Raw genomic sequence first — 27873 nt, forward strand, 5'->3', positions numbered from 1 at the left:
CAAGCAGAGAAGGTTCGGTGGGGGATCTTCTGAATGTATATAAACATCTGACTGTAGGGTATAAAGAAAAAGGAGCCAAGCTCTTTTCAGTGGTGCCTAGTGGACAAGAGGCAAACTGGGGCACAAACAGAAACACAGCAAGTTTTATCTGAACATCAAGAACCATTTTTTCACTCTGAGGGTGACTGAGCACTGGCACGGGTTGCTCAGAGAGGCTGTGGATTCTCCACCCTTGGAGATGTTCAAAAGCTGCCTGGACGTGGTCCTGGCTGACAGCTTTTCTAAGTGGCCCTGCTTGAGTAGGGGTTTGAACGAGATGACCTCCAGAGGTCCTGCCCAATCTCAACCATCCTGTGACCAAATGTATAGAAACAAGTGACAGTTTCTCTATTGACTTTTTTTTGTGGTTCCTACTGATTTCTCTCAGGATATATATATGTATATTTTTAAACACATCACAGTTAAAAGCTACATTCTTTCTTGCTAATGAATAGATAGTACAAGTAGAGAGGCTGGAATTCTTTTGAACTTTTCTTTTTCAAAAGTATTCATCTGGAAAAATATCCATAGTTATGTCTTCACATTTCTCGAGACTTTCCTTATACATGTAATGGATGAGATTTTTTTTGCAAGATTGTATGAATGTGTGCTACTTTTTTTCCCTATTTTTTTTTAAATGACATTTACCAGAGATGGATACATTAAAAATAAAATGGTTATCAAGTTAGTATTTTAGAATGTATTGCCATGTCTTTTCACCTATGAGGAACTGTAAATGTGAATATACCTCCTGGAAGATGATCTGTGCTGCAGTTTTTCAGCTAATTGGAAAATCAGAACTGTCAACCAGATTTTGGTCTTAAGATATGACAATGATTATTGTGTCATATACAATCATGAATGTGGGCCTTGAGCTGACAAGAGTTCAAGTAGTTTTTAATCAGTTTTTTTTGCTTATAGAGTTGGGATTTCTGTTTAGAAATAACAGCAGCTAGGTGGAAATGAATGGCTTTAAAAGGTGAGCTAAGTTGCTTCTACAAAGAGAACAGGTTTGAAGAACCTCGATATTTTGAAATCTAATCTTGCATACAAGCCAATGCAGTGTTTGTTAGTGCATGTTTTATATGAGGCTGTTTTAAACCTATCTTTTGATTAAATAACAGAAAATATAAACTTATACTTCCTTAAAAGGCTTTATGGTGTACTTTATGGGTTTCATTCCATTAGGTGAAGTTAAAATTATGCATCTATTTCCATTAAATAAAATGTATCTCCCCAAACGTTAGTTACCTGAAATATATAGAAGTTGCTTATATGAGAGCGAATCCAAAAAGATAAATCACAAGAGAAATCAAGCATCAACATAAACACCTGATAATTATATCAAAGCTTATGAAGTGGAAGAAAACATCACAAAACTGTGTGCTATTTAAGAGTTATATTTGGAAAAGTTGGTCAGAGTTGTATGGGAGTGCATGAAATTTCATGTGTATCCACTTCTGTTGTTATATCTTTTCATACCACAATGGTAAGACCTCCTCACTCCCAGACTTAGTGTTCTGGTGTATTTATGCCTATCTCCACTCCATTGAAATGTCTACAGTTGTTCTTTGATGGGTTTGTCTGCTATGAATTTTTACCTTTGAAATTCATTCAGAAGAGTTAAGGTGGTGCTGGTAGAACTATCACAGAATGTGTTGTTCCATTTGAAGCTACCTTAAGGGAGATAAGATATTTTCTGGAGTCTTATTATATCAAACAGACATCAACTGTCACTGAGTTCAACAGAACTTGAACATTTCCTGAATTTGCTGAGTTTGACTCTGGAATTTTATTTTATTTTTTTTATTTAATTTTATTTAGATGATCCTAAGGTACAGAAACTAGAACTAGAAACTAGATTTCTAGTTTCTTCCCAGTCTGAAGTGATCATTATGGAGTTTCTACAAGTGTTACTCTGTATTCTAGTATTACCTCTGGTTATAGCTCCTGCTGTATTACACTCTTTCTACAGTAAGACTATTTTAATCACACTCTTCCATTATCATGGGGAACTTATTCTATATTTCAGTTTTCTGTAGGAGTCTGCAACCTCCTGAATAATAAACAAGAACTACATATGCGAGATACAGAGCGGTTCTTTACAACTAATACTACAATATTAGATAAGCAATATAAAAAACAATAGGCAGTATGCCCTCTGCCCATCACATAGTCAACATCTTTGTGTAATATCAGTACTATTTAAAGTCCAAGTTTTAGAGGAGGAAAAATGATGCATTATCTAGGTGTTTGTTTAGTGTTACTGCCACTTAACTTTAGATGATGCATGGTACAATTAGAACTGCATTTGCTGCCAGCTAAGTTTTCCAGTCTGGAACCTGAGGCTTGTTTCTTTTGAATGGTAACAAATATCTGTTCTGCTGGGCTGTGGGAATGCAGCCCTCAGAGGTTGCAGCTTTAAAAGAAAACTGTACTAACAGTTTAATAGTATCCTTTGTGAATCCTAATTGATTTCATGTAATGCCATCAGTGCATTTTACAGTCTTATTAAATTGAGTTGTTTCTACAGTAATTAAGAGTAAGAAAACAAGTGCCTTAAGAACCTAATTATTTTCACAATCAGTTTTAATTGCACTTCACTCTCTTAGAAAGCCAAGATTTTATCTTAATAAATTGTATCTGAGTAATTAATATGCTTTTTATGAGAGGATGTTGACTGCCTTGGAATCTCAAAAGAATTATATTTTGGAATCCAAGGATTCCAAAATACTCTATAATGAGTATTATAGACTGAAGTGTGTGTGAAGAGGGCTGAAACAGAATGATAACCTTTTTGCTTCTTTTCTTAGAATAAGAAACCAGTTTTGTCTGTCTGTTTTGGATTTTAGGATTTTTTTCTGACCCTTTTCTGACGTCTCTCTTTAATGGGAATACCAGGATTATTAAATCCTATCGTTGTATGTTTTGTTGGAGCATTACTCAAATGATACAGAAAACTAGACTGGAATTTGTTCTGTGAGTTCTGGGGGAGTAAAAAGAAATACTTTAAATTTAGACTAAGGGCTATTTAAAAAGTCTCTTGAGAGAATCCATCAGAACTATATTTTGTATCTCCAAGTTATCTTTAATGGTATTTTGTATGTCAACTCTAATTGTGTGATGTTTATATTCCCTTTTCTTTAATCTAGCCATTCTTAACATTTTCTCTCTGGAAAATGATTAGTTTTATTTAAAATGTATTAATGGGTAGGGAATCACAAGTAAATATAAAATGTTTTAAATAACATAAGATATAACTTTACTGAGTTTTTAAAGGAATTCAAATGGTCCACTTAGTTTCATTAATGATTTTTCTGTAGTTCACGCTAAGTATGATATTCTATGGTTATAATGAACATAGGAAAAATATTCAGTAATATTATGTTTTTATATATTTAGTTATAGAACTGCATCAAGGGAAGACGAGACAAAAGCAATCAGGGCAAGAAAGGCTTGTCAGAAAAAGTTCCCTCTAGTGCCCTTTATGCTTGCCATCCCATAAAGATGCATTTGGGGAGTCTGGGACCTCATGAGTGAATAGAGTGTAAGGAGCAACAGAAATTATTTTTAAAAGGTCAACGAGGAGTTTGCCTCTGTGATAATGTAGATCCTCTGTGCTGGTATTGGCAGATACTTATTTGAAAAGAGGTTATTTAAAGGACCCGTACAGAAATCTGTGTGTGTGATTTTGTGCTCCAAAGTATATTTCCTTTGCTTTTCGCAACCTTTCTCAGTCTGACAAATAATGGTGCAGAAGAGCTGTTGGATTAATATCTGAGGTTGATTTGAAACATCATGGATGTTCAGATCATCACACATAACTCTCCTTTTTTTCTCATCAAATATCAACAGTACTTTGATAAAGAAAAGTAAAGAAACAGTCTAAATTCAAAAATGTATTTCAATTGCTTTAGTGTCTTCAGTAACACAGAGCATTTCAAAGGAAAATGCTGTTTTTTAATGATTTTTGTTACTTTCACAAGGGGGCTTGGCTATTTTGAGAAAGGCTATAAGTATAATAGAAACAAGCCAATGGACAATATTAAAAGAAGTAGTTCACCTCTTTTGCTAAAATATTTTCTTTTTCTACATCCATTGTCCTAAGTACCTAAACACCAAAAACCATTAAAATACAATGTATATTTAACTTTTGAAATTTTACGATAGAAAAGCTTGCAAGGAAAAAAAAATCGTCTTGCTAAGAAGAGCAAATAACTACTATTTCAGTCTTCCCTTCCCACCCCACTTTCTGCCAACAGCATTTTTAGAGAGGACAAATTATGTGGGCTTATTACTATCATCAGGAGCCGCTTTAGGCTGTTCTGATCTTAATGTTTTAAGAGATTGTTGTCATCTAGGGAACCTAGTGTGATTGTCATGCTAAGAGCACCATTGAGTCCATTTCAAGATGTCTGAGCTGAAATTGGAAGTGGGTGGAAAGTTGCATTGTTTTTTTTTTCTTTAACCCGTAGAAATAAAGAGAATCAACAGAGAACTGTCTGTCTATTTTGCAGCAGCTGTTGCCATTAATCTCTCTGTATGCAAAATTATACCTGGAATTTAAAATAATTTTACTGGTTATTATTACCTAGTCCATATGGGTAGTGCAGCCACAGCAGAGTTTGCCCTAAAGACTCTGAGAGTCAGCATTCAGCCAGTAGATCGGTAGATCGCTTTTACTTTATCAAAAAAAAAAAAAAAAGAGAGAATAAGCATGTATAGGAAGAGTACCCTGTCACTGGTAGGAATCATTTTCAAATGGCTGAGTCAGCAAAATGGTGCCTGAGCTTTCTTCTTGGCCACAACAAAAGCATTTTTTTCTTGTTCGTTCAAAGATTTTCTCACTAATGTTCTGGGGCCCCCAGCACGAGCAACATGGTAGTATTAGAACAAGTCCAGAGGAGGGTCACAAAAATGATCAAAGGGCTGGAGCATTTTTGTATGGAAACAGGCTGAGGGAGTTGGGGTTGTTCAGTCTGAAGAAGAGAAGGCTCTGGGGAGACCTCTGAGAGCGTTGTCCAAGCAATTCTTGAATTCTGTCAGGCTTGGTGCAGTGACCACTTCTCTGGGGAGCCTGTTCCAGCGCCCTTCCATTCTCTTGGTGACGAACCTTTTCCTAACATCCAGCCTGAAGATCCCCTGTCACAGCTCCGTGCCATTCCCTCAGGTTCTGTCACTGTCACCAAGAGAAGAGATCAGTCCCTCTGTTCCCATTGTGAGGGAGCTGCAGGATGCCACGAGGCCTACCCTCAGTCTCCTCTTCTCCAGGCTGAACAAGTGAAGTGACCTCAGCCACTCATGATACATCTTGAGCTCTAGACCCTTCACTGTCTTCATAGCCCTCCTTTGGAGTCTTCTCTAATGGTTTTATGTCCTTCTTATCTTGTAGCACCCAAGACCACACATGATATTCAAGGTGAGGCTGTACCAGCATAGAGCTGAGTGGGACAGTCACTTCCTTTGATGGACTAGCAAGGCTGTGCTTGATGCATCCCAGGATATGGTTGGCCCTCCTGGCTGCCACGGCACACTGTTGATTCATATTGAACTTGCCATTGACCAAAATCCCCAGATTCTTTTCCATTCAGGAATTGCTCTTTAGCCTCTCATCCCCCTGTCTGTACCTTTATTCAGGGTTGCCACTTCCCAGGTACAGAATCTGGCACTTGCTCTTGTTAAACTTCATATTGTTAGTGATTGCCCAGGCCTCTAATTTGTCAAGATCTCTCTGCAAGGCCTCTCTACCCTCGAGAGAGTCAACAGTTCCTCCCAATTTAGTGTAATCTGTGAACATACTCAGTATACCTTCAAGTCCTGCATCCAAGTCATTTATGAAAACATTAAAGAGATCTGGCCCAAAAATAGAGCCCTGGGGAACCCTGCTAGTGACTGGCCTCCAGCCCCAAACTATAACTATGCTATTACTGTAATTCTTAGAGCCTGACCTGTCAGCCAATTGTTCACCCATTGTATTATGTATTTATCTAGCTGTATACTGGACATTTTGTCCAGAAAGATACTGTGAGAAACAGTATCGAAAACTTTACTGGAATCCAAAAAGATTACATTAACTGGCTTCCTGTGGTCAACTAGATGGGTAGCCTTGTTGTAAAATGAAATTAAGTTCGTTAAGCAGGACCTTTCCCTTATGAACCCATGCTGGCCATGACCAATGACAACATTGTCCTTTAGGTGTTTTACAATAACTCCCAGAATAATCTTCTCCACAACTTTACCAGATACTGCTTTGAGACTGACAGTCTGTAACTAAGGGTTTGTTTTCATACCCTTCTTGAAAATTGGAACAAAGTTTGCCATGCAGCTTTCAGTTGACTGGGACCTCTCCAGATTCCAAAGACCATTGTAAAATAATTGAGAGGTCTCCTGAGGACATCAGCAGCTGTCTGAGTACCCTGGGATGAATTCCTTCAGGCCCCATAGATTTATATTCACCCAGGTGAGCAGCAAATCCTACGCAAGTTCAGGGCTGGCTGGGAGTTTATCAGATCCACATACATGTTATAGGAAAGAAAAAACTTTCCTAAGGAAAAACAGTAACATCTGTTCAGGATGGTTGAACTAAAAGGAACATTTGTGCAAAAGCATTATTGGAAAGATGCTCTGAGTCCCTGAATGAGGTGGCAAGCTGGTTGAGATCCAGAAAACTGCATTGAAGCAGTACTTAGAATGCTGTCTCAGCATAGCTTTCTGTGCTCGATGTTTATCAGCCACTCCAAAGTTAATTTGGAAATTAATCACCTATTAACATGTAATAGCATTAGCTGGCACTATAGAATATAAATCCCTAGATTCCGGAAGAAAATTCCTCTAAGCAGCAATCCTAAAATAAATTTGTATGGTTTGTTTTGAATTTTCATTTCAAAAATTTTCAGGAGTTTTTTTTGTTTATTTTATTTTAATAGGAAGGTCTGTTTTAGAATTCCATGTTAAATTTTTGAATGGAAAATTATTAGTCATGTTCTCTTCATGAGTGACACCTCTTCCTGTTTCCATTCTACCAGAGACTAAATTATCCTGCCTCTTTATGATAGCTTCTTTATCAGTCCAAATTAAAGCAGTTAAAGAAGCGTTACAAGTAAGAGCTTAAATCTATTTAGTAATAAAAATTAAATGTTCCCATAAAGCTTTGCATTTTTTCCTTTGTCACACCAGCAGAAGTGATATGATCTCATGAAAAAGTGTAATCTGCTTCCAGCATTAGTAGGAAGATGCGTGTAGTTCAAACTGTCTAGTGATAGTTGGCCCTGGAAAAGGAAAATTCCGGTAACACATTTTTTCTTTAATTGTGTAGAATAGTAATGTCAAAAAGGAGAAAATACAGTTCTACAGAGAGGCACATGAAGTGTAGAAGTAAACCTTTTATTGATGCTTTTCCAGCCAATAGTTCAGGTTATTTTATTTTACATCTCTATGTGACAAGTGTAAATCACCACAGCCTACAGGTGGAAGTGTGATTTAGCAATCTATTGAAGGCTGAGTTATGCTGTATTTCTCCATTTTATCACCTTGTGGAACATTACATTTCTGTTAGTCCATTGTAAATATTTTCTGTGCTCACTCTTCTTCAAAATATTTCTGTATGTATTCTGTATTAGCACATAGTGTAGTGTACATTGGCGTAATGCTCTGTACTTTCTATGATTTCTTTCATCTAAGCATTACAAAACATTAAGTGCTGACACTTGCGATGTGTCTTGAAATGTGGATAAGTGTTACAACTTCAAATAGACAAACAGATATCCTAAAAGTGTGAGTGATTAATTCCAAGTTATGTAGCAAATACTACAGCTGAAGAAAAATCTTGATTATCCACAGTCATGGAGCTTCTTCCAAACGCTGTATTACCTGTGTTGGATGGCATTTAGAACTGTTGAATGAAGAACTCTTCCAGTATATTTAAATGACACCATAATTCCCATACCTCAGCACTTTTTCCTCTTTTTAGATTCCATAACAAGAGGTTCAGTTTTTATTTTTTTTATTTTGCTGTATATATTTGTTTGTAAGTATATCACAGTACAGATGCTGACTGTAGTTGAAAGTACTGTAGCTTGCTTACAAACTTAAAGATCACACAGACTTCAGACAACTTCATTTTTACCTGTTTATCTTCCCAGACATTTGTAAACAGCTGTGTTTCAAAGTATGAGCTTTAAAAGTTCTCAGAATCACAGCAGTTTCTTGCAGTAGAGGCTGGTATTTTTTTCTAAACCCTTGTTAACCTCTTCCTGTGAATATAAATGTTCATGCTTACGCACTTTGTGTGACTCACTTCCTCTGCCATGTCCTCATCTTCCGCTCAACTTGAAGCCTTCAGCTAATACATTCTTACAAGAGCACCATAATTTCTGTCCTGTAAAAAACTCATATGACAACCAGAGTTGCTCAGTTCTCTGCCACTGATGTCACTAGTGCCTGAAAATTGGTCCCCAGACTAGGTTGGGGATCATCTCACATACCTTTAATTGTGTAAAATTTAGACGTCTAAAGTAAGTTAGTCTTGTAACCTACCACTGTAGTCAAGAGAACAAAAATTGACCTTCAATATAGTTCAACAGATCTGTACAGACAGACAAGGAGGGGGCTGAATTAAAATCCAGAAATACTTCCCTCTGTTTTGCAGAGGGAGTGTAGTTGCTTATCTTTTGAGTGTCTAGATGCAAATAAGGTGAATCCCACCTTCAGTATTTCTTCCAGGAATTTGATATTTTTATATAGAATAGAGAAAGGAAGGTTCATTTGGTTAAAAATCATTATTGTTATGATTATTTTACAGTATTTCAGCAGCATTTTGTAGTGTTCATACTATGCAGGGTTTCATTTACAGTGAAAAAGTTTTCATGCTTACTTTAGAAGATTCTGTGATTCCATGTTCTTTTCATACAGCTTGTGCTCACTATGAAATTAAACATGCTTTGATGATACAGACTAAAAAGAAAACATTTGTGTTTTGTTTTTGTGCAATAATTTCTTGTTCAATATATGTATTGGAACAGGTTGCACAGTGAGATGGTGGAGTCACCATCCCTGGGGGTGTTTAAGGAAAGGTTGGACGTGGTACTTAGGGACATGGTTTAGTGGGTGACATTGGTAGTAGGGGGATGGTTGGACCAGATGATTTTGGAGGGCTTTTCCAACCTTTATGATTCTATGATTTTTGTCTCCACTATAATTTTGTGCAAATCATCACATTATGGATTTGATACTCAGCTTTACTCGTTACTTTCAGACCTCCTTTTCTATATTCTAACCTCATAATTTTGAAGAAATTAGAAAGACGAGTGAAGCTTATTGATATGCTGTAGGGTTGTCAATGTAGTTAAATGTTTGTTGCATGCTAGATGTTGCAAAATTCAAAATGCAAAGTACTAGATATTTTCTGTTAGGTGTATTAGTACGTTTATAAATAAGGAACATGTTTTTGTAGGCTGAAAGAATTATTTGCTATAAGATTTCTGTGCATCATAGAATAGAAGTGTCAGAAGATTCTTGCTAATGAAAACCTTTTTCTTTACCCATATCAATAAAATATCATGTAATATTTTTCATCTAGTCTGGATTTTTCTATAAAAGATAAACTCTGATTTTGAGCAATGCTTCTAATGGCTCTCACTTTCAACATAATTTTCATATCTGTGTTTGTATTCTTGTATATACAAGTGGATGAAAGTAGCTCTGGATCCTACTTCTCAGGATACATGTTTAAAATTAACAATACACACAAATAAACCTAAGCTTTTTTTTTATTTCACATTGTGTAATTGCCATGTATTTACAGGATTTCAGGTCGATAGTAGTTGAAAAATGTGCCTTTAATATTTTGAAGAACTGAGTGTTAAGAAAGTGTTTTGCCCAATTCTGCAAAGGCTTTTGGGCACAGATATTATCTATCGTGTTGCACACTGCAAATTTAATTAGCATAACACTATAATTCTATTCTTAAAATAGAATTGTGCTCTGAAGAACTGGATAAAATATTTTTGCTTTATGTATGTTTACTCCATTTCCAAATTCTATAAAATAAATGAGATGCAATTTTTGAACTAAAAATGATAAATAGATAACTCAAAACAGCATTTTCCAGGTAGATTTTCTTTTTCTGTTTTTTCTTTTCTTTCTGTGTTTATGCTGATTTAATGTATATTGCTAGTATAGATAGCTACGACATCTATGAAATTATTTTTTTAGCTAAATAAAAGAACAGTAGACTTTTTTATTGCAGTTGTTTTACATGTAAACAGTGTCCTAACCACAAGCCTGCTCTAAGTCCATAGACAATAAAGTTGGGAAAGAGATACCTTTCACTATTCTAAAGCTGAGTGTTTCTCATTCAGCCCCTGGGGACACGTTCTAATACAGGTGACTCTGTAGCAGGCTGGAAGACACTTCTCATGTAGACAATTCTTGTAGTGGGGACAGGTGAATCTGAGATCAAAGTCCAGTCAATGTTTCAAGTTTTGAAGAATCAGTGGATGACTTTATACCTTGAAGTGAGACATTCAATAGCTTTCTCAGTTTTTGAATCAAAAAATAAAAAAATCCAAGCATAAATTACTTTTCTCACAAGATGTTTGGGAAAAGTGAGATGCTGAAGGATGAAAAATATGACAGAAATATGGTAGCTGTTGTGAGAAACCTTAGGGAGGGTTGTTTGTTTTAATGAAATGAAGCGATTGTACTCTCCTGTACTCTGCCTGAATTTTTCTGTTCCTACCATTTTCTGTTGCAACTTACATATATGCTTGTCAGAAAAACATGCTCTTAGTAACGTGGTAAATTTTGTGTCTTTTGTTTATTTTCTTACATCAGCTAATACATTAGGCTTTAGGATGATTTCATTACTTCTCAGGGGGTACAACCTATTAGGACAGCAAACAGGATTTGAAAGAGATTAGTACTTAGAAATTTCTTGGCCTCATCTGATAAATTTATGATCAATTACCATTATTTAATTATGATAAATTAGAAATTTTATATCTGATAAACTCTAGTATCTTAGTCTCTGTCTAACTATAAAACTACACAGTAAATCTATCTAGCCACATAGCCCAAGCCCCAGAAGGCAAAAGCAGGGACTGGGAGGATGATGAACCACCCACTGTAGGAGATCAGGTTTGAGACCAGCTAAGGAACCTAAAGGTGCACAAATCCATGGGTCCTGAGGGAACTGGCAGATGTAGTTGCTAAGCCACTAACCATAATGTTTGAGAAGTGATGTCAATCCGGTGAATATCCCCCTGCCTGGAAGAGGAGAAACATAACCCCCATTTTTAAAAAGGGGAAAAAGGGAGACCCAGGGAAGAATACAGGCCAGTCAGTCTCACCTCTGTGCCAGGCAAAATCATGGAGGTTTCATCCTGGAAACTATGCTAAGGCATGTGGAAAATAAGGAAATGATTGGTGACAGCCGACATGGCTTCATTTAGGGCACAAATCTGGTGGCTTTCTACAACAGGGTTATGGCATTTGTAGTTAGGGGAAGAGCAACTGACATCATCTACCTGGACTTGTGCAAAGCATTTGACACTGCTGTCCCACATGATATCCTTGTCTCGAAAATGGAGAGACATGGATTTGATGAATGGACCGCTCAACAGGTAAAGAATTGGCTGGATTGTTGCACTCAAAGAGTTGAAGTCAACGGTTCAATGTCCAAGTGGAGATCAGTAATGAGTGGTGTTCATCAGGAGTCAGTATTGGGACTGGCATTGTTTAGCATCTTTGTTGGTGGCATCTACAGTGAGATTGAGTGAACCCTCAGCAAGTCTGTGGATGACACCGAGCTGTGTGGTAAGACTGACACACTGGAGGGAAGGGATGCCATCCAGAGGGACTTGGAACTTGGACAGGCTTGAGAGGTGGGCCCATGTGAACCTCATGAGGTTCAACAAGACCAAGTACGAGGTCCTGCATCTGGCATGGGGCAATCCCAAGCACAAATACAGGCTGGGCAGAAAATAGATTGAGAGCAGGAGAAGGACCTGGAGTGTTGGCTGATGAGAAGCTCAACATGAATTGACACTGTGCGCTTGCAGCGCAGAAAGCCAACCGTATCCTGGGCTGCATCAAAGAAGTGTGGCCAGCAGGATGAGGGAGAAGTTGTGGTTGCCCCATTCCTGGGAGTCTTTCAGGCTAGGTTGGATGGGCTTTGAGCAACCTGTTTTGGTGGAAGATGTCCCTGCCCATGGCAGGGGAGTTGGAATTAGATGATCTTTAGATAATCTAATTAGATGATGATTAGATGATCTTTAAGGTCCCTTCCAAGTCAAACCATTGTATGATTCTATGATTATATGTGCAGATAGCCAGATCACCATATGTTTGTAGAGTAAAAAGTTTGGTGTGTATCAGATCGCATTCATTCCACTTGAACTAATGTAAATTATTAGATAACTTTACTAGGTATTTTACTAGGTATTTTTACTAGGTATTTTCTGAGCTTCAAAATTTAATCATTCATCGTACTGAACAATTACTGCATGTAATACAACAGCTAAGTAGCCTTGATAAGTTTGTGGTAGTGAACGCTATGTCATACTTACCTGTTCGCTTCTCTAAATCTATATTTAGCTCAAGTTTAATGTAAAAAATTTGGTGAGTACATATAGAACACCTACACTGCACATGAAGGCTGATACAACACAAATACACTTCAAGTTTTTTTTTTCAGCACCAGGATTGCTTGGGCCTTTAAGGTTCTTTCCCAATTTATGATTTAGCTCTTCCCCAAAGATAATACAGTAATATAGTCTTTGTACTTAAAAACTGTCTTTTATCACGTAACTGATAGAGATCTTGTAATTTATATCTCATTCATATTTGGGGGGTTGGAACTAGATGATCTTTAGGGTCTCTTCCAACCTAAACCATTCTATGATTCATTTTTTTAAATGAAAAAACAGTAGTCATTTTCAGTGCAATTTCAACAGTCTTCAAGTCATCAAAACTAACAATTAAATTTATAATGCTAATTAGGGTCCAGGACCTATTTTGTGCTTTCTAAAAATAAACAGATTTTCCCACAGTACTCTTCATGACAAATAAGTAAACAATCTTTGATAAAAACAGTAGGGAATTATTTCTGATTTTTTTTTTTATTGTGTATTTTTCAGGTATAGTTCTTTCAAACAATTAAGCAGCTATTGATTTGTTTCCTTGATTTTTAGTTTATCTTCTCAGGAGAAAAGACTTTTTTTTTTAATTTAAAAAAGAACCCCACCTGCCAAACATACAATGCAAGTTGTATCATTGTAGCTAACCTATCTGCAAATTCTTACCTTGATTGGTATGTGAAAAATACATGGAGTGTCTTTGTTATATTGTGATTTAACAATTGAGATTTGTTTTATTCCTGTGAGTGCTGCATTTGACTCTTTGTACTTGCACAGGGTTAGTGAGCGTGAAGCTGCATTGGAATCAGCCCTACTGATGTTGCAGGTATTCTACCTGGATCTCGAAAAGTTCCTTGCATGGCTTACAGAAGCTGAAACAACTGCTAATGTCCTGCAGGATGCAACACACAAAGAAAAGATACTAGAGGATGCCAAAACAGTTCGGGAGCTCATGAAACAGTGGCAGGTAAGTCAAGTGCTTCTGTTCGGAGGCATGTCAGTTATCCAAAGTGGTATTTTCCCCCCCCAGTATGTATCTATTCAACAACACTGAAATTGTTTTGGAAAAGAACTGATTCTACTACTAACCCTTAAGTGTTTTTGTGGCAATTGTTGTAGATATCTAAGGTGAGTTACACTGTGATTCCATCTGACATTTTTCAGCATATATTACACTTGAAATGGGGTCTTGCTTCAAAAATGAACAGAAAGGAAACTGCTGAAATGGGCTTTTAGTTTTTGTTGTTGTTTTTTATCACATAAAAGTGAATTACTCTGCCATGTTACAATCTAGAATTGAGCACTTGACAGGGATTAGTGTTTATTATTCAGTTCTGATATTTAGAGAGGTTATATAAATTGTGTCTGGTTTACTCTCTGTAGCTTAACTGAATTAGTTTTCCTTCATTACTTTCAAATATGTGAAAAATGTTAATCTGGTATTTGGCTGATTATTGCAACAGAGCTTGTTGACAATAATAAAAAGAAATAATGATTAAAAAAATCATAGCAAATGGCTGGACAGTTTTCAGACAGTTGGTTCCTCTGAAAACCAAAAATCTTTAAAAAGAAAGAGAGAGAGAGAGAATGTTGTTTGCATTTGGTGTTCTGGAGAATCCGGAGAAGAAAGAATAACCAGTTAAGATGGTGCTATTAAAATATGTTGTTATACTTTCTTTGTGCCATCCTCATTGCTATTGAGAGGAATGTGTGCATGTCTGCGTGAGTTCTTAGATGCCTTAAATATAAGGTTGGCTGGCTAGTTGGAAGGCAGGACCCTTTCATACAGAACTCCTTGACAGTAGATGATTTTTATGTTGACATTGAATTCAAAACTGGAAATTCCTGTCGCTGAAGGCTCTATTCTTTATTTATGAAAAACATCATTTGAAAAATCGTACTTGTAAGTGATTATGTAGAGTATGTAATATATATATGTAATACTACTATTTTTTTTGGCACTACTGTATTAATCCATAGTTCTGATTATATTACTGAACTGCTGCTAAATTCCATTATGGTGGAGTCTAAAATCTATAGTTGTGGCATTGAATAGAAGCAAAATCTGAACCACATTTTTAATAGTGAGATTTCTTTATACTAATTGCATTTTATGCTAATACACCTTAAGTCTCCGTGGATTTCTGACTTCTGGTAGGTGTGAACCTGGAGAGCAGATTTGTGCAGAAGATAGTTCTCTGCTGAACAGTTAATCTTCAATACTGGCCATTTTTTTTTAATATTCTGTAGATTAGGTTGTTTGTTGGTACTAGCATTTAAACAATTGAATTACCAGGTATTTGCAGAAGGTTTGTCTGTGATTTTTTTTTTTACGTGATCATTGAAAAATGGGTTATCTGTCAAAATAGAGATTCTTAAAAAAAAGTTAGGTCAAAAGCATCTTTCTTAAATTTAATGGAGCTTTGCAGACCTACTTATCTTTCCAACTAGTATCTTTGTTTTGTTTTGTTTTCAATTTCCACATAAGAATCACTCACAACTGTAGACAAACAGAAAAATAAATGGGGACAAGTCCTTTTCCCCATGAATAAATAACAAAGTACTTAAAAATCCACCATGTAAACAATTGCTTTGAACTGTAAACCTTTTTTTTTTTTCTAAAGATTTTTTTATGCACTTAAATTGAGATGTGAGATTAAATTTTAAATTCTTCTTTCCAGGTTTTTGGTACCTAAATATCATTTTAGGTAGGAAGGGTAGAAACTAACCCATACTTGCAATTTAATTTCCAAAGAGCAAACCTCATTCTATTCACTAATCTTAGCTGTACAAGAAAAAATGTTGTTATATTTTAAAAGAAACATTGGTATGCTGAGGCAAAAAAAGCAGCAGTTCTGCTGTCTTTTGCTTCCAAAAGATTTACACATACCTGTCCAGCAGTAGCACAAAAATTATGGACTTTTGGTGATTATAGAACCAAATATTTTGATAGTGGATTTTTTTTTTTTAATTTTTGTTTCTTATGTGCATCTGCATGATGATATGCCTCTGTGTGAACAGACTTGCTTGTCTTCATGGGCTATCTGCCTATCACTGTTTCTGTCAGCCTCTTTATGCCATTTTTAAGCCTCCAGAAGAAATCTTATAATTCACAAGCAGAAGTGGATTTTCAGTGCCCTTCTCCTGAATGGAGTCTGATTGCTATCTTTCTAAAAGCTGGAAGAGGTGTCCTCTTCCCCCCCCCGCCCCGTAGCAGGAAAGCTCCTTTTTTTTTTTCCTACTGCAATAAGGAGAGTTCTGTTTAAGTAAACAGAATACTGCTGAATACTGCTTTGTTTAGAAATCATTATTGGGAAAGACAATTTTTTCTTGTAATTTTTTAAGAGCTACAGTAAAGTGGCCATTGAAGGTCTGCATCTTCTTCCCTTTCATTAAATTATCACTTATTTGAAACATAGTGATTAACTACAGCTAATTTAAAAGGATGCATCTTTTCACTAGTGTGTGTTCTTAGTGATCAGAGCATCATATTTTATTTTTTTATTTTTTTTACTAGAATAGGGACTTCAATAACAGCAAATGCTTTAAGTGCCGGAAAGCGTAAGTTATGTGAAATGTGTAGTTTTTTTGGTTACCCAGTAATACAATGTATGAACATTATATGGTGACTGCAGCTTTTTCTGGAGACTTGGCATTGTTCTCAAATGATAAATGATGCTTTTGTAGAAACTCAACATTAGTGGAGGGGGACATATGTGCAGAAGAAAACACGAACTTCCATAAACTTTAGCTTCTTCATTAGCAACTGATTTATATTTTTTTTTCTGATGATGAGTGTCATACAAAATGAATGGACAATAGCAATAAAAGTTGTAAACAAAGTATGGGAGAATAAATTAGTAGGTACTATGGCTACAAATATGCTAGCAAGTTAAATGTGTCCCTGATCTGTCTCTGGCACTAAGGCTGACTGTCACTAAAAAGCTACATCCATGTTCATGAACTGTTCTACAGTTGCAAAGTCAAATATGCTTTGTTTCTTATGTAAAACTTTTAATTAAAAAAATAAAAATAAAAAATTGAATGACATAAAAAAAATCTGAGAATAATCTGAGAATGCTCAGCTGTGATAATGAGTAAATTAATTTGATTCGTTAGGAAGGACAATATTGGCAATAATCATAACACAGTGGTCCATATCATTAGTCGCATTGTAAAAACTTGGTAACTCGTTCAATCAAAAGGAGAACCAGGAAACCTGAAACATCATTTATACTAGAGAAGAAATAAGTAATTAGAGAAAAAAGAACTTTGCCCAAAGTAGCAGAGATAATAGCATGATGACCATTGCAGAAGAATTATGTAAGGAAGAATTTTTTGCATCCTAACTAATGGCTTTGGAAGTATGTCTATAAAGAGATACCTATATCTGTATCTAAACAGCTTCCCAGCAGGTGTCTTCCTCAAGCCCTGCCCCAGCACAGGAAAGACTTTAACTGCTTTCAGCTACAGTACATTTTTCCAATTAACAGTTTGTTTTCCACATGAAGTCAGATTTTTTTTTTCTCATGTAAGGCTGGATCTAGATCCTAGGAAGTAAAACAGAAAGGTAATTTCTGATTAAAGATCACTGTCTCCCAGGTCTTTTGGAATAAAGTTTGAATACTTAGGTTTATGGAGTTCACAGAAGTTACGCATAAATATGATATATGGAGTTACATCTGCAGTTTCTATCTTGTTCTTTATGAAGTTGCATGGACTCGTATAATGTGAAAAAAAGCCGTTATGAGTGCTGAAATGTTACTGCTCCGTTTTAACCTACTATTTCTAGGCAATAGTTATAAAGCAATGTTTTGATGAAGAATTCTGTCACCAGACAATGAAAAAAATAAACTCCTCAGTTCAGTTCTCACATTTTTAGGTGTTTCTTTTTCTTTGCATGTTCAGAAACAATTGGATCGAATGTCACTAATAAAGATAAATCTTTCCCTGATACTTAGAAATTCATTCATTAGCAGAGGGAGAAGGTGAGACTTACATAATTGCACGTTCTAATTACCTGATGATGTAATTATATTAAATGGTTGCACTATAAATACGGAGCTTGTTTATATAAGCATGTATTTGTATACATCATTTGTCTGAACTGACAACAATGTAATATTTGAGGTGATTCACACTTTTAGAACACTTTCTGGAGAATTTGCAAGGGTCCAAGCCAGTTACTTCTAAGACTTGCATAATTATGTGCTGATTTTTATTGTCTAATTTAAATACATCATGTGTCCCCGTGAGGCCTGATTTGATGCAGAAGCATATGGGAAATGAATTTTACTTTCTGTTTTCTTACTTCTAGGGATATGAACTCTCAACTGTGTTAAGTACTCCTCTGGTTTGCCTTTCCAGCAATAATCATATGTGACATTTTATACAGCTTATATAATATTGGGTATAAATTTGAAATTAGTGTGGATTTATCCCATTATTTTAAGAATACAGTGATTTTATATTAAGTCTGTAGATGTATTTACTCAATTATTTTATCACTGAAGTTTGACAAAGAATACTGCATATGACACCTATTCAAACAGTAGCTAAAGAGTGCTTCTGTTCTGTTTTCACAGATTTCCAAATGTATCTGAAATAATCTACAGTGTTGACTGATAAAGACTAAAAGTATGACAGCATAATATAAATGAAGCTACATTAATAACTTGGGCTTGGAATGTGTAGCATTTCTTTTACTAACTTCATGCACGCTTAACGTATGATCTAGGTAGTTTTCATTTAGATTCAGGAGTTCTGGTGTTAATAATAAGAAAAATATGCAGTACCTTAAGTTATGTCTAGGAATGTTTAATATGGGCAGTACCCATGTCTTCTCACACTACCTAAACCAAGGTACATGAACGGCACTCAAGGTGTTCTTGTTTCTTCTATTCCTATCAATACTTTAAAATTGTTCAGCTATTTTTAAGGTTTCCAGACAGCTGTTTTCTCAACAGTAGGAAGCTGAGATAGATACATGTTCCTGACTCTTCTCATTTACTGAGCAGCACAGGTTCTTTGAGAGAATAAAATTTTCTAACTTGATCTCAAACATAATTTACATATAATTGCCCAGCACACTTAATTTTATGAGATGGTGTATGGATTAGATGATGAATCTGAAAATAGAGAAGAGTATCTGTAATATTCTTGCTCAGTTCAATGGACGTCACTAATAATTATTCAATAATAATTAATTTTCTAGTACTTACCTCATGGTCAGTTAATGCTTAGTGGGTATGGCACTTATGGTGGGGGGAGGAAGAAAGAGCTAGGCTCTTCTCAGGGGTTTCCAGAGACAGGACAAAGGGTAATGGGTGCAAACTGAAACATGGGAGATTCCATAAAGAAAAACAAAACATGCTGAGTGTAGTCATATAGTGAAACATGATATCCAAAGGGATTGTGGAATCTCCATTCTTGGAGGTCTACAAAACCCAGCTGGACATGCTTGGAGCAACCTGCTCCAGTGGGATTGGGTCAGATGATCCCTAGAGATCCCTTCCTGCCTTGACCATTTTTGTGATTTGTAATCTGATCATATAGTCTCCGGACATACAGTCAATCGTTCTGTAGACTAATTTTTAATTATTATTATTTAAATATACAAATGGTAAAACATTAATATGCTTTAATAGTAAGAAACTGAAATCCCTGCTATTTCTTGAGAAAACTTCATAAAGATCCTTCCAGGAGCTCCTGAGTCACGTGTCTAAGTGAGGAAAACCAGACAGCAAAAAGAAAAAGATGAAGTGACGGAGAAGGGACCACAGAGAATAAAAATAATTACACGTTTTTAAGTGACTGATTGCTAGAAACTGATGGGGAGATTGAAAGGTGAAAGTTAGGCATAAATGTTGACAGTAGTACAAGTATTTTTCAGAGTAGCATAAATTAAAATTCAGTATTTTTTCCTTATACACAGAATCTAACCTCACAGCCTTTGGCCTTCAAGGCTTTTTCTCTTAATCCATTACTCTTACACCTAAAATAATGATTTCCTCAGGAGTCATCACTGAGATATGAAAGATGATTTTTTGCTTGAACTAATACTTTTTTGAATTGAATTTACCTTTGTGTAGTGTGTTATCTGATTGATGCTTTCAGGAAAGCAGAGTAGGAAATGCTAGCATAGTTCTGCGTTGAGACTGCCTGCAGTCTACAATACTTCTAATTAGGTCCATTCACATTAAGCTCCTAGTTTGCTAGTAAGACCATATATTCACATATTTTGGTTTAAAAAAAAAAAAGGTTTTGTGTTGATACCTCTATTTCTAGTTGAATTAATTGGATGGATGGGAAAGGAGCAGTTCATAATATGATAAGGGAGCTTCTGGTAAATCTGACAATGTATCAATGTGTAGTGTGTACAAATGTGCCTCTGAAGAACAAGACAAAGATTGTATCTATGTTCAGTCAGGTTTTCTGGTGTGTTTTCTATTTTTATTTTATGAACCATAGATAGATATGATAGATGCAATACTCCAGTGACATAAATAGCCAGTATAGCTTAATGCCTTACCTCTCAACTACGTTATGATTAATGTGCTGCTGTAGAAGGCCTTGTAGATAAGGACGTTGTTGGTTCAAAGAATATGTAATATATAATCACATAAAAATAGATAAAATTGGTGAAATCAGTGAGATCCCTTGTGCACAGATATAAATGTGTATTTGTTTGAAGCTTTAAGTCCTGAAAGATGCACAAATAGGTAACCCTTTCAAATGCTTTCTGAAAATAATTCTTCATATCAGTTCTGAAAATGTTTAGTTATATTAGTTTTATATTGCTACAGTTTATCATCTGAATTGGGTTTGCTGCTTTATGATTTCTTTCTCCTTCTCTGAGAAGTAAGTTTTATTAAAAAGACTGCTTAACACCACAGCATGTGGTCAAGAAGTATCTTATAATTTTGATATAGTGGTATTCTTGCTATCTTTTGAGACTGATTTTACTTGATTCAAACAGCAATGGCAATTTCAGTGTTGTTTCTATATCATGATGTGCTTTGATATAGAAAAGGATGTGAGGAAGGGGAACAGGCGGTTTCAGTGTGGGGGAAGGGGGGCATTACACAGAAAGAGAAAAGCTATAAAATGGAGCAGCTGTGTAGAGTAAAGTTACTTCATGGTGCTGAATATATTCACAGAGAGTTTTAGCTGATGATTCTCAATGGGGAAGGCAGTGTCCCAGCTGTTCATCTGAACTGGATATCAAAGCGGTCAGGAAATCAGCAAGAAAGCAATGTCAATGTTGCTACTTTTTTCAGACGTTTTATCTGTTTTAGTTTGGATAATCTTAATTATAAAACCAGTAAATGGATTGATGCTGAATCTATCTAGGAGTGGATATAGCAATGTATGTATTCTGTTTCTGGCACTCTTCAGTTCTTCTCCGAACTTCCCTAAAATTAGAAAAAAATCATAATCAATGTTATTTTTCTTTTAGAACATAAGATGATGCTTCCTTTGTTAAGTGATTTAGTACTTAGTTACTAGAGTGAGATGTAAATATTCTTAAAACTTATTGCCAGGGAAAATAATTAACTCTCAATTGTCAGAAATCTTACATATAAAGTGGGTGTTTATAAAAAAGAATAAAGAATTTTTGTCCTTTAATTTCTCATTTACATGTATTGTCATAGTCAAGTTAGAAGAAAAATCACATTTGTCAAATATGTTAAAAAGCATAATATATGCTCACTCAGTTGACTTATGTTTTTCTCTTTAAAAGTTTGAGTGCACCAGAAGGATGGCCCTAAGAAATTTATTTGCATAATGTGATGTGGTGAAGTAACAAAAGGAGAAAAATGAGACCTATTCTTAATTCTCCTCATATGTTACTTTTCCTTAGAAAATTTCCTTGAAACTGAGTATTTCTTCACTTCGGGAAAGTGTTTCAGCTCCTTTATGGAAGAAATTTCCTTCATGAAATACACTGCTCCAAGCATTGGGTTTCTCACTGTTCCAGGAAGAGGTTTTCACTGCTTCAGCTGGTGTAGCTGTCAGGACAGGTGAATGGGCACAGCTATAAAACTACTCTGTGGCTCCAATAATCAGTCAGATTTATGTGTGTCAGACTTTTGAGAGACTCTGCTGTATTGTTGACTGCTGCTGCTTCTGAGGACAGGTGAGGGAGCAGGGTAAGAAGGAGACAAGAACCTCAACCTGAGTGCTGAAATCTATTTGCTGTTGCTACAGCATTTTAGCCAAGTGGTTTTGATAACAGCAAGTAACTAAGCCCAGGGAAATAAGTTTTCTGAGTGCTCGAATGGTGAGGCTAGATAGACCTCAGGAAATGGTAAAGAAGGGAAACATAGTGGGCAGTAAGTTTACCTGTTATCCCATACATGCAAAGGGCAGATCTCCTTGATTTGGGGTGTGCAAAAAGGACATGATACTCACTTTTAGACTTGTCTAAATCTTCTTTTCTCTCTCCATGCATTTACTGTCTCTTGGCACTTTTTTGATTAGATATTTTTGTCATTGAGGCAGGGAGGATTCTTTTTAGGGTTATGATATGTTATGGAGGTTATTTACACCAAACTATTCTCAGAGTCTGATTTAATAGGTTACCTACCCTTCTGGATGATCTGTGGTTTACATACCCTAGCTCAAGGCCCTTTGCAATTTGCAGTTGAATTGAAGTGGCTGCAATAATACAGTAAGGTTTTTGCACGAGTTCTTTTGTGTGGAATAACTCTGCTGAATCAGAATAGTGATGGGAGAGGCCATAAGCAGGAGAGGTCTGAATGTTGATACTCCATTCTTACCTCAGAAAATTTGCAGATGTGTTCAGTTGACTAGATTAGGACATCTAAAACAGAACGACAGTCTGTATGAACTGCTCTAGCAGAGAAAGGCACATATTTCTTACCAGCTGGTTATTTCAATTGTTTTTAGTATGATATACTAACAGTCACCGGAGGTGTTGGTATGTGAGTGAAAGCATATGGACTCTTGATTTAAAATAAATGGCTTTTCTACTGCCTATATGGTTGAAAAGATAATGCAATAAATAAATAAATAAATAAATAGGCCATGACCACCAAAAAACTAGTGTTATAATAAGTTCAGAAGATGATCATTTTTTATTTTCTGGTACCTTTCTTGATTTGCATATTTTTTGCAGGTTAGAAATCCATATAGCTTACAGAAGCCTGATTGACAAATTTGTATCAGTCAAAAAGATCTTCTGCCAGGTTACACTGATAATGTGTTGTGAAATAATTGATTGAACCCTCAGTAGACTATTTTCTTTTTAATGTCAGAAATTTAATATCTTGTATCTGAATCAGATATTACTTTCAGGTGAGCATTGCCAAGGGAGCAAATATATGAGCTAACCAGTAACTAAGCAGAATAAAGGTGTAAATTATCTCCTGTCCAGAAATATCATACATAGTCTACAATATTAAACACAATTTTAATTTGTACCTCTTGCTGCTGGGCTAGACAAAATTTTAAATTTTAATGACTGTTTATCTGGTATACTGAAACCACTTCACTGTGCAGAAAAAAAATAGAATAGCAAGGCACACTTCTTAGAGGACTAAATGCTGAAAGCAAAAGATTGAGTCACTAAATTTCATTGTTGAATTTCAAAGGTCTTTCGCTTGGGAAAGCTTACAGTTGTCCTCCTATTTATGGTCCTGTTTATATTAAAGTGTGTTTCAATTAAGTGGCAAATCTTTTCTTCCCATAAACTGAAAACCCGTTGGAAGCTGCTAGATCAAAGCTACAAAATAAACCTGTTCCAACTTACATTACCACAGTTACGGACACAACAGTATATTAACCTCAACAGATCATCTTTCTTTTTAACTGCAATAGTATTGTAATTCCATATCTCAAGAGTAAGATATGCAATGATGTTTAAATTCCAGCTAATTGATTGGCTTTAAAAAACAATATTAGCTAATTTGTCCTCTAATTGTGTTATATGGAAAAATATGGAAGGTTAGCACTGCCTGAAAATTATTGCAAAAAATGTTATTTCTGCAATGTGAGCATGACAGCCTGTTATTTCATTATTTTGTGTTTCGTGTTAGGCATCTAAGCTATAAGTTTTACACTCAGGTGGTGAAGTGCTGTGTGCCACCTCTGGTAAAAACAGGACCATTACCCATTTTAATGCAGCTCTGTGGTTAAGGCATGAAAGAAGAAAGGCCACATGTTGCTCTTAGAAATTAGAGCAAACTTTCAGCTGTACTTACACTTCCACAACTGTGAATTCCTCACACTAAGCCTAATCTCGAGAGACAAGTCCTGTTGATCTCAAAAGGAATTTTGCAGATCATCAACAGCTGTTGTATATGGCTCACTACAGAGACTCTGAACCAGGTGTGGGGGTGAGATGGAGTAAAGGGAGAGGAAGCAATGTATTTTGTTTGTTTTAATTCTTTCTTTTTTTTTTGGGGGGGGGGGAGGGTGTTAATTAATTTTTTATTTTGTTACTATTTTAATATTTCTCTAAGATCTTTACAACTTCTGGAGGTTGGCATTTTCCATACCAAAGAGATACTGATATTTAGAATAAAATATACTCATCAGATTTGCTGGAGTTTAAAAAGATGTTATATTCTGTAACGGGCAAGAAGGAGGATCCAAGGAATTACAGGTCTGTCAGTCTGACCTCAGTCCCAGGGAAGGTTATGGAGCAGAACATCTGGGGTGCCATCACAAAATTGAGTGATCAGAAGCAGCCAGAATGGGTTTATAAATGGCAGGTCCTGCCTGACTAACCTGAGCTCCTTCTATGACAAGATGACCAGTTTAGTAGATGAACAAAAGACTGTGGATGTTTACCTGGATTTTAGTAAAGCATTTGACACCATCTCCCACAGTATTTCCTATTGTGGAGAAACTGGCTGCTCATCACTCGGACAGGTGCACAGCTCACCGTGTGAAGAACTGGCGGAATGGCTGGGCTCAAAGAGATGCAGTGAATAGGCTTCAGTCCAGTCCAGAGTAGAGCAACAAAGCTAGTGAACAGACTGGAAAATAAGTTTTTTGAGCAGTGATTCATAACTTTTTCACTTTGTCTAAGCTATGGGAAACAAATAGAGACAACCTAGACCTGACAGAACTAGAAAAAATTCTTGTATGAATTAAGTTTAAGTAAAACAAAAATAATAATAATAACAATAATAAAAAAAACTTTGAGGAAATCTGTCTTTATTAACGTGCTGTTTCTGCTGGTGTTTTTTCTGTTTTCATTCTCGCTTCTAGCATTGTAAATTAATTTAATATAAAAGGATAAAAATGTTGGTTTTGGATTGTTTCTCACTAAATTATGAAAAAATTACAATAAATAATAGAAAAGAATGCCTCTGGTAGAACTTTCTGTTTGCTCAATTATTACTGTACGAAAAGTGAATTATTGCAGAGCTGACTCGGAGGCAATATTATTGCAGTTACGTTACATAAAACAGATGAGCTCAAAACTTCAAAAAAGAGGACAAAAAAAAAAAGCTGGACCCTTTGAAAGTTAAATCTGTTTATTTCTGAGAGGACTGTGCAAGACAGGTGGCTAGAATTAAAGTCACTCACATGTCTATCTTTATGGTAATTAAATAAATTTTATTTGACAGAGTATGCATCAGCTGGAGGTGCTGGTAATTTGAAGTCAGGATATTCTACACGTATTAAGTCAGATGAATTTAAGCATGGTGAAGTATTTATACCTTGAATGTATAAATTGCACAGGAAGGTATAAAAAATTCTCCAAGTTATCAGAGGGATGTTGGTATTATTGTCAGTCTTGATAAATATCTGTCATTTTGCATTACTTGACAACTTTTTGTTGTATTTTAGCCTTGGCTTTGTATTTTGTTCTTCATATAGAATGTATGGGTTATTTTCTATATGCTTCTTCATTGCTTGGGATTCTAACAAGAGTCCTTCAGCTTCAGGTGATATCTTGGTTCTATCCCTTTGCAGTCATCTGATTTAGGTTTAAGCCTGGATTGTTCCAACCTTATTCTCTCTGATTAGACCTTAATTTAATTTAAAGAGATGTTATACCATACACAGTGGGTATTACAGGCAGGATTTGGTCCTGAAATTACTGATGTGTTGTATTTTTTACCCAACACAGATAAAATGGTAGAACAGAAAATATTTAAAACCAACATTTATTATATTGGAAATAAGAAAAATACCTTATGCTTAACAACTGTAATTCCAATGACTCCTTGGATAGTTAATTTTATGTAAGAGATCATCAAAATAATAAAAAAAAAAAGTACTAATAAAATACACAAGCAATTGAAATGTGATAAAATACAATACAAAATGGTTTTTGTGATACTGTTATGCTTTTTTTCCTTTTTGTTCTTGGAGTTGCTCTCAGAGTTTCCTGATCGTTATTTTGAAATAGGTATTGTGTCTTGGGAACAGCCATTTGCAAGTTAGAAGTATGAGCCAAGAAATTGTTATTTTCCTGGTAATTTCAGGGCATTTCTGGATGATTCAGTTGTCTTCTGGTTTCTTAATTGTTTCCAGCAAGACAGGTAGAAGTGTTATTTTTTTTCTGTTGTTAGATATATTAGACAGGTACCACATACTAAGTGTTTATGACCATCATCTAGAAAATGGACATATACAAGATTCTCTGTCACGTGAACCAAAGAAGTCAAACTCTTTTCAGGTTCTTTATTCGTTTGGTGTGTCCAAAGATACACAAACACACAGGAATTTTATTATACATATTATTGTTAAGTATACATAAGCTAATTGTATATTTGCATGTCTGTGATTTCTTGTACATTTAATTTTAGAACAAAATATCTATATGGCTCTCCATCTCCAGAAGGCATTCTGGGATACAATTCTAGGATAGTATTTAGAGAACCATGGAATGCTTTGAGTTGGAAAGGAGCTTTAAAGATCCAGCCCCTCTGCTGTCATGAGCAGGGACACCTCCCACTAGACCAGGTTGCTCAAAGTCCTGTTCAACCTGGCCTTGTTAAAGGGAGAGGGCATCCACAGGGAGCGGGCATCCACAGCTTCTCTGGGCAACCTGTTGTCTCACCACCCTCGTAGTGAAGAATTTTTCCTTACAACTAGTCTATGCTCTTTCAGTTTAAAACTATTACCTCTTTTCCTGTCACTACACTCCCTGATAAAGAGTCTCTCTTTAAAGAGTCCCTGTTTTCTTACAAGCCCCTTTTATGCGCTGAAAGACTGCAACAAGGTCTCCCTCTAGCCTTCTCTTCTCCAGGCTGAACAGCCACAGCTCTCCCAGCCTGTCCTTCTAGGAGAGGTGCTCCAGCCCTTTGACCATCCTTATGGTCCTCCTCTGGACCCTCTCTAACAGATCCTTCTTGTGTTGGGGGCCCCAGAGCTGAATGCAATACTATGTGTGGGGTCTCACAAAAGCAGAGTAGAGAGGGAGGACCACCTCCCTCAACTTGCAGGCCATGCCTTTTTTGATGTAGCCCAGGATATGGTTGGCTTTCTGGGCTGCAAGTTACCAGCTCATGTTGAATCCACTAGTACCAGTAAGTCCTTCTCTGTAAGACTACTCTCAGTCCATTCATTCCCAAGTCCGTACGGATGTTTGGGATTGCCCTATCCCAGGTGCAGCAACCTTTCACTTGGCTTTGCTGAACTTTATGAGGTTCAAGGGGACTCACTTCTCAAGCCTATCCTGGTCTGTCTGGATGACATCCCCTCCTTCTTTCCTATCAACTACTACACAGCTTGGTGTCATCTGCAAACCTGTTGAGGGTGCTCTTGATCCCAGTATCTATGTAGTTAATAAAGGTATTAAGTAGTACTGGTCCCAGTACAGATCTCTGAAGGACACCACTCGTCAATAATCTCCACCCCACATTGAGCCATTGACTGCAACTCTCTGGATGTAGCCATCCTGTCAATTCCTTATCCACCAATAGTCCACTCTTCAAATCCAGGTCTCTCCAATTTAGAGACAAGGGTGTTGTGTGGGATGGTGTTAAAGGTTTTACAGAAGTCCAGTAGATGACATTAATTGCTTTTCCCTTATCCACTGATGTAGTCGCTCTGTCATAGAAACCCACCAGATGGGTCAGGCTCTATTCGGCCTTGGTGAAGCCGTGTTGGCTGTCTCCAGTCACCTCCCTGTCTTCCATATGTCTTAACATGGCCTTAAGGAGGATCTGTTCCATGATCTTCACGGGCACCATTTATAATGCAGTGCTGCCAC

General features: G+C 36.2%; 1 protein-coding gene across 27 annotated transcripts in view; it reads left to right on the forward strand.

The window, feature by feature from the left end:
- The window catches only part of DMD (dystrophin), a 1241706-nt gene that overhangs the window by 981512 nt on the left and 232321 nt on the right, over positions 1-27873 (forward strand). For all 27 annotated transcript variants that reach the window (XM_083850706.1, XM_083850697.1, XM_083850709.1 and 24 more), the window contains one exon: positions 13452-13641. In XM_083850706.1, coding sequence (XP_083706832.1) covers positions 13452-13641 — 190 coding nt within the window. The remainder of the gene's footprint in view (positions 1-13451; positions 13642-27873) is intronic.

The sequence above is a fragment of the Anser anser genome (assembly GCF_964211835.1).
Source record: "Anser anser genome assembly, chromosome: 1".
Classification (NCBI taxonomy): Eukaryota; Metazoa; Chordata; class Aves; order Anseriformes; family Anatidae; genus Anser; species Anser anser.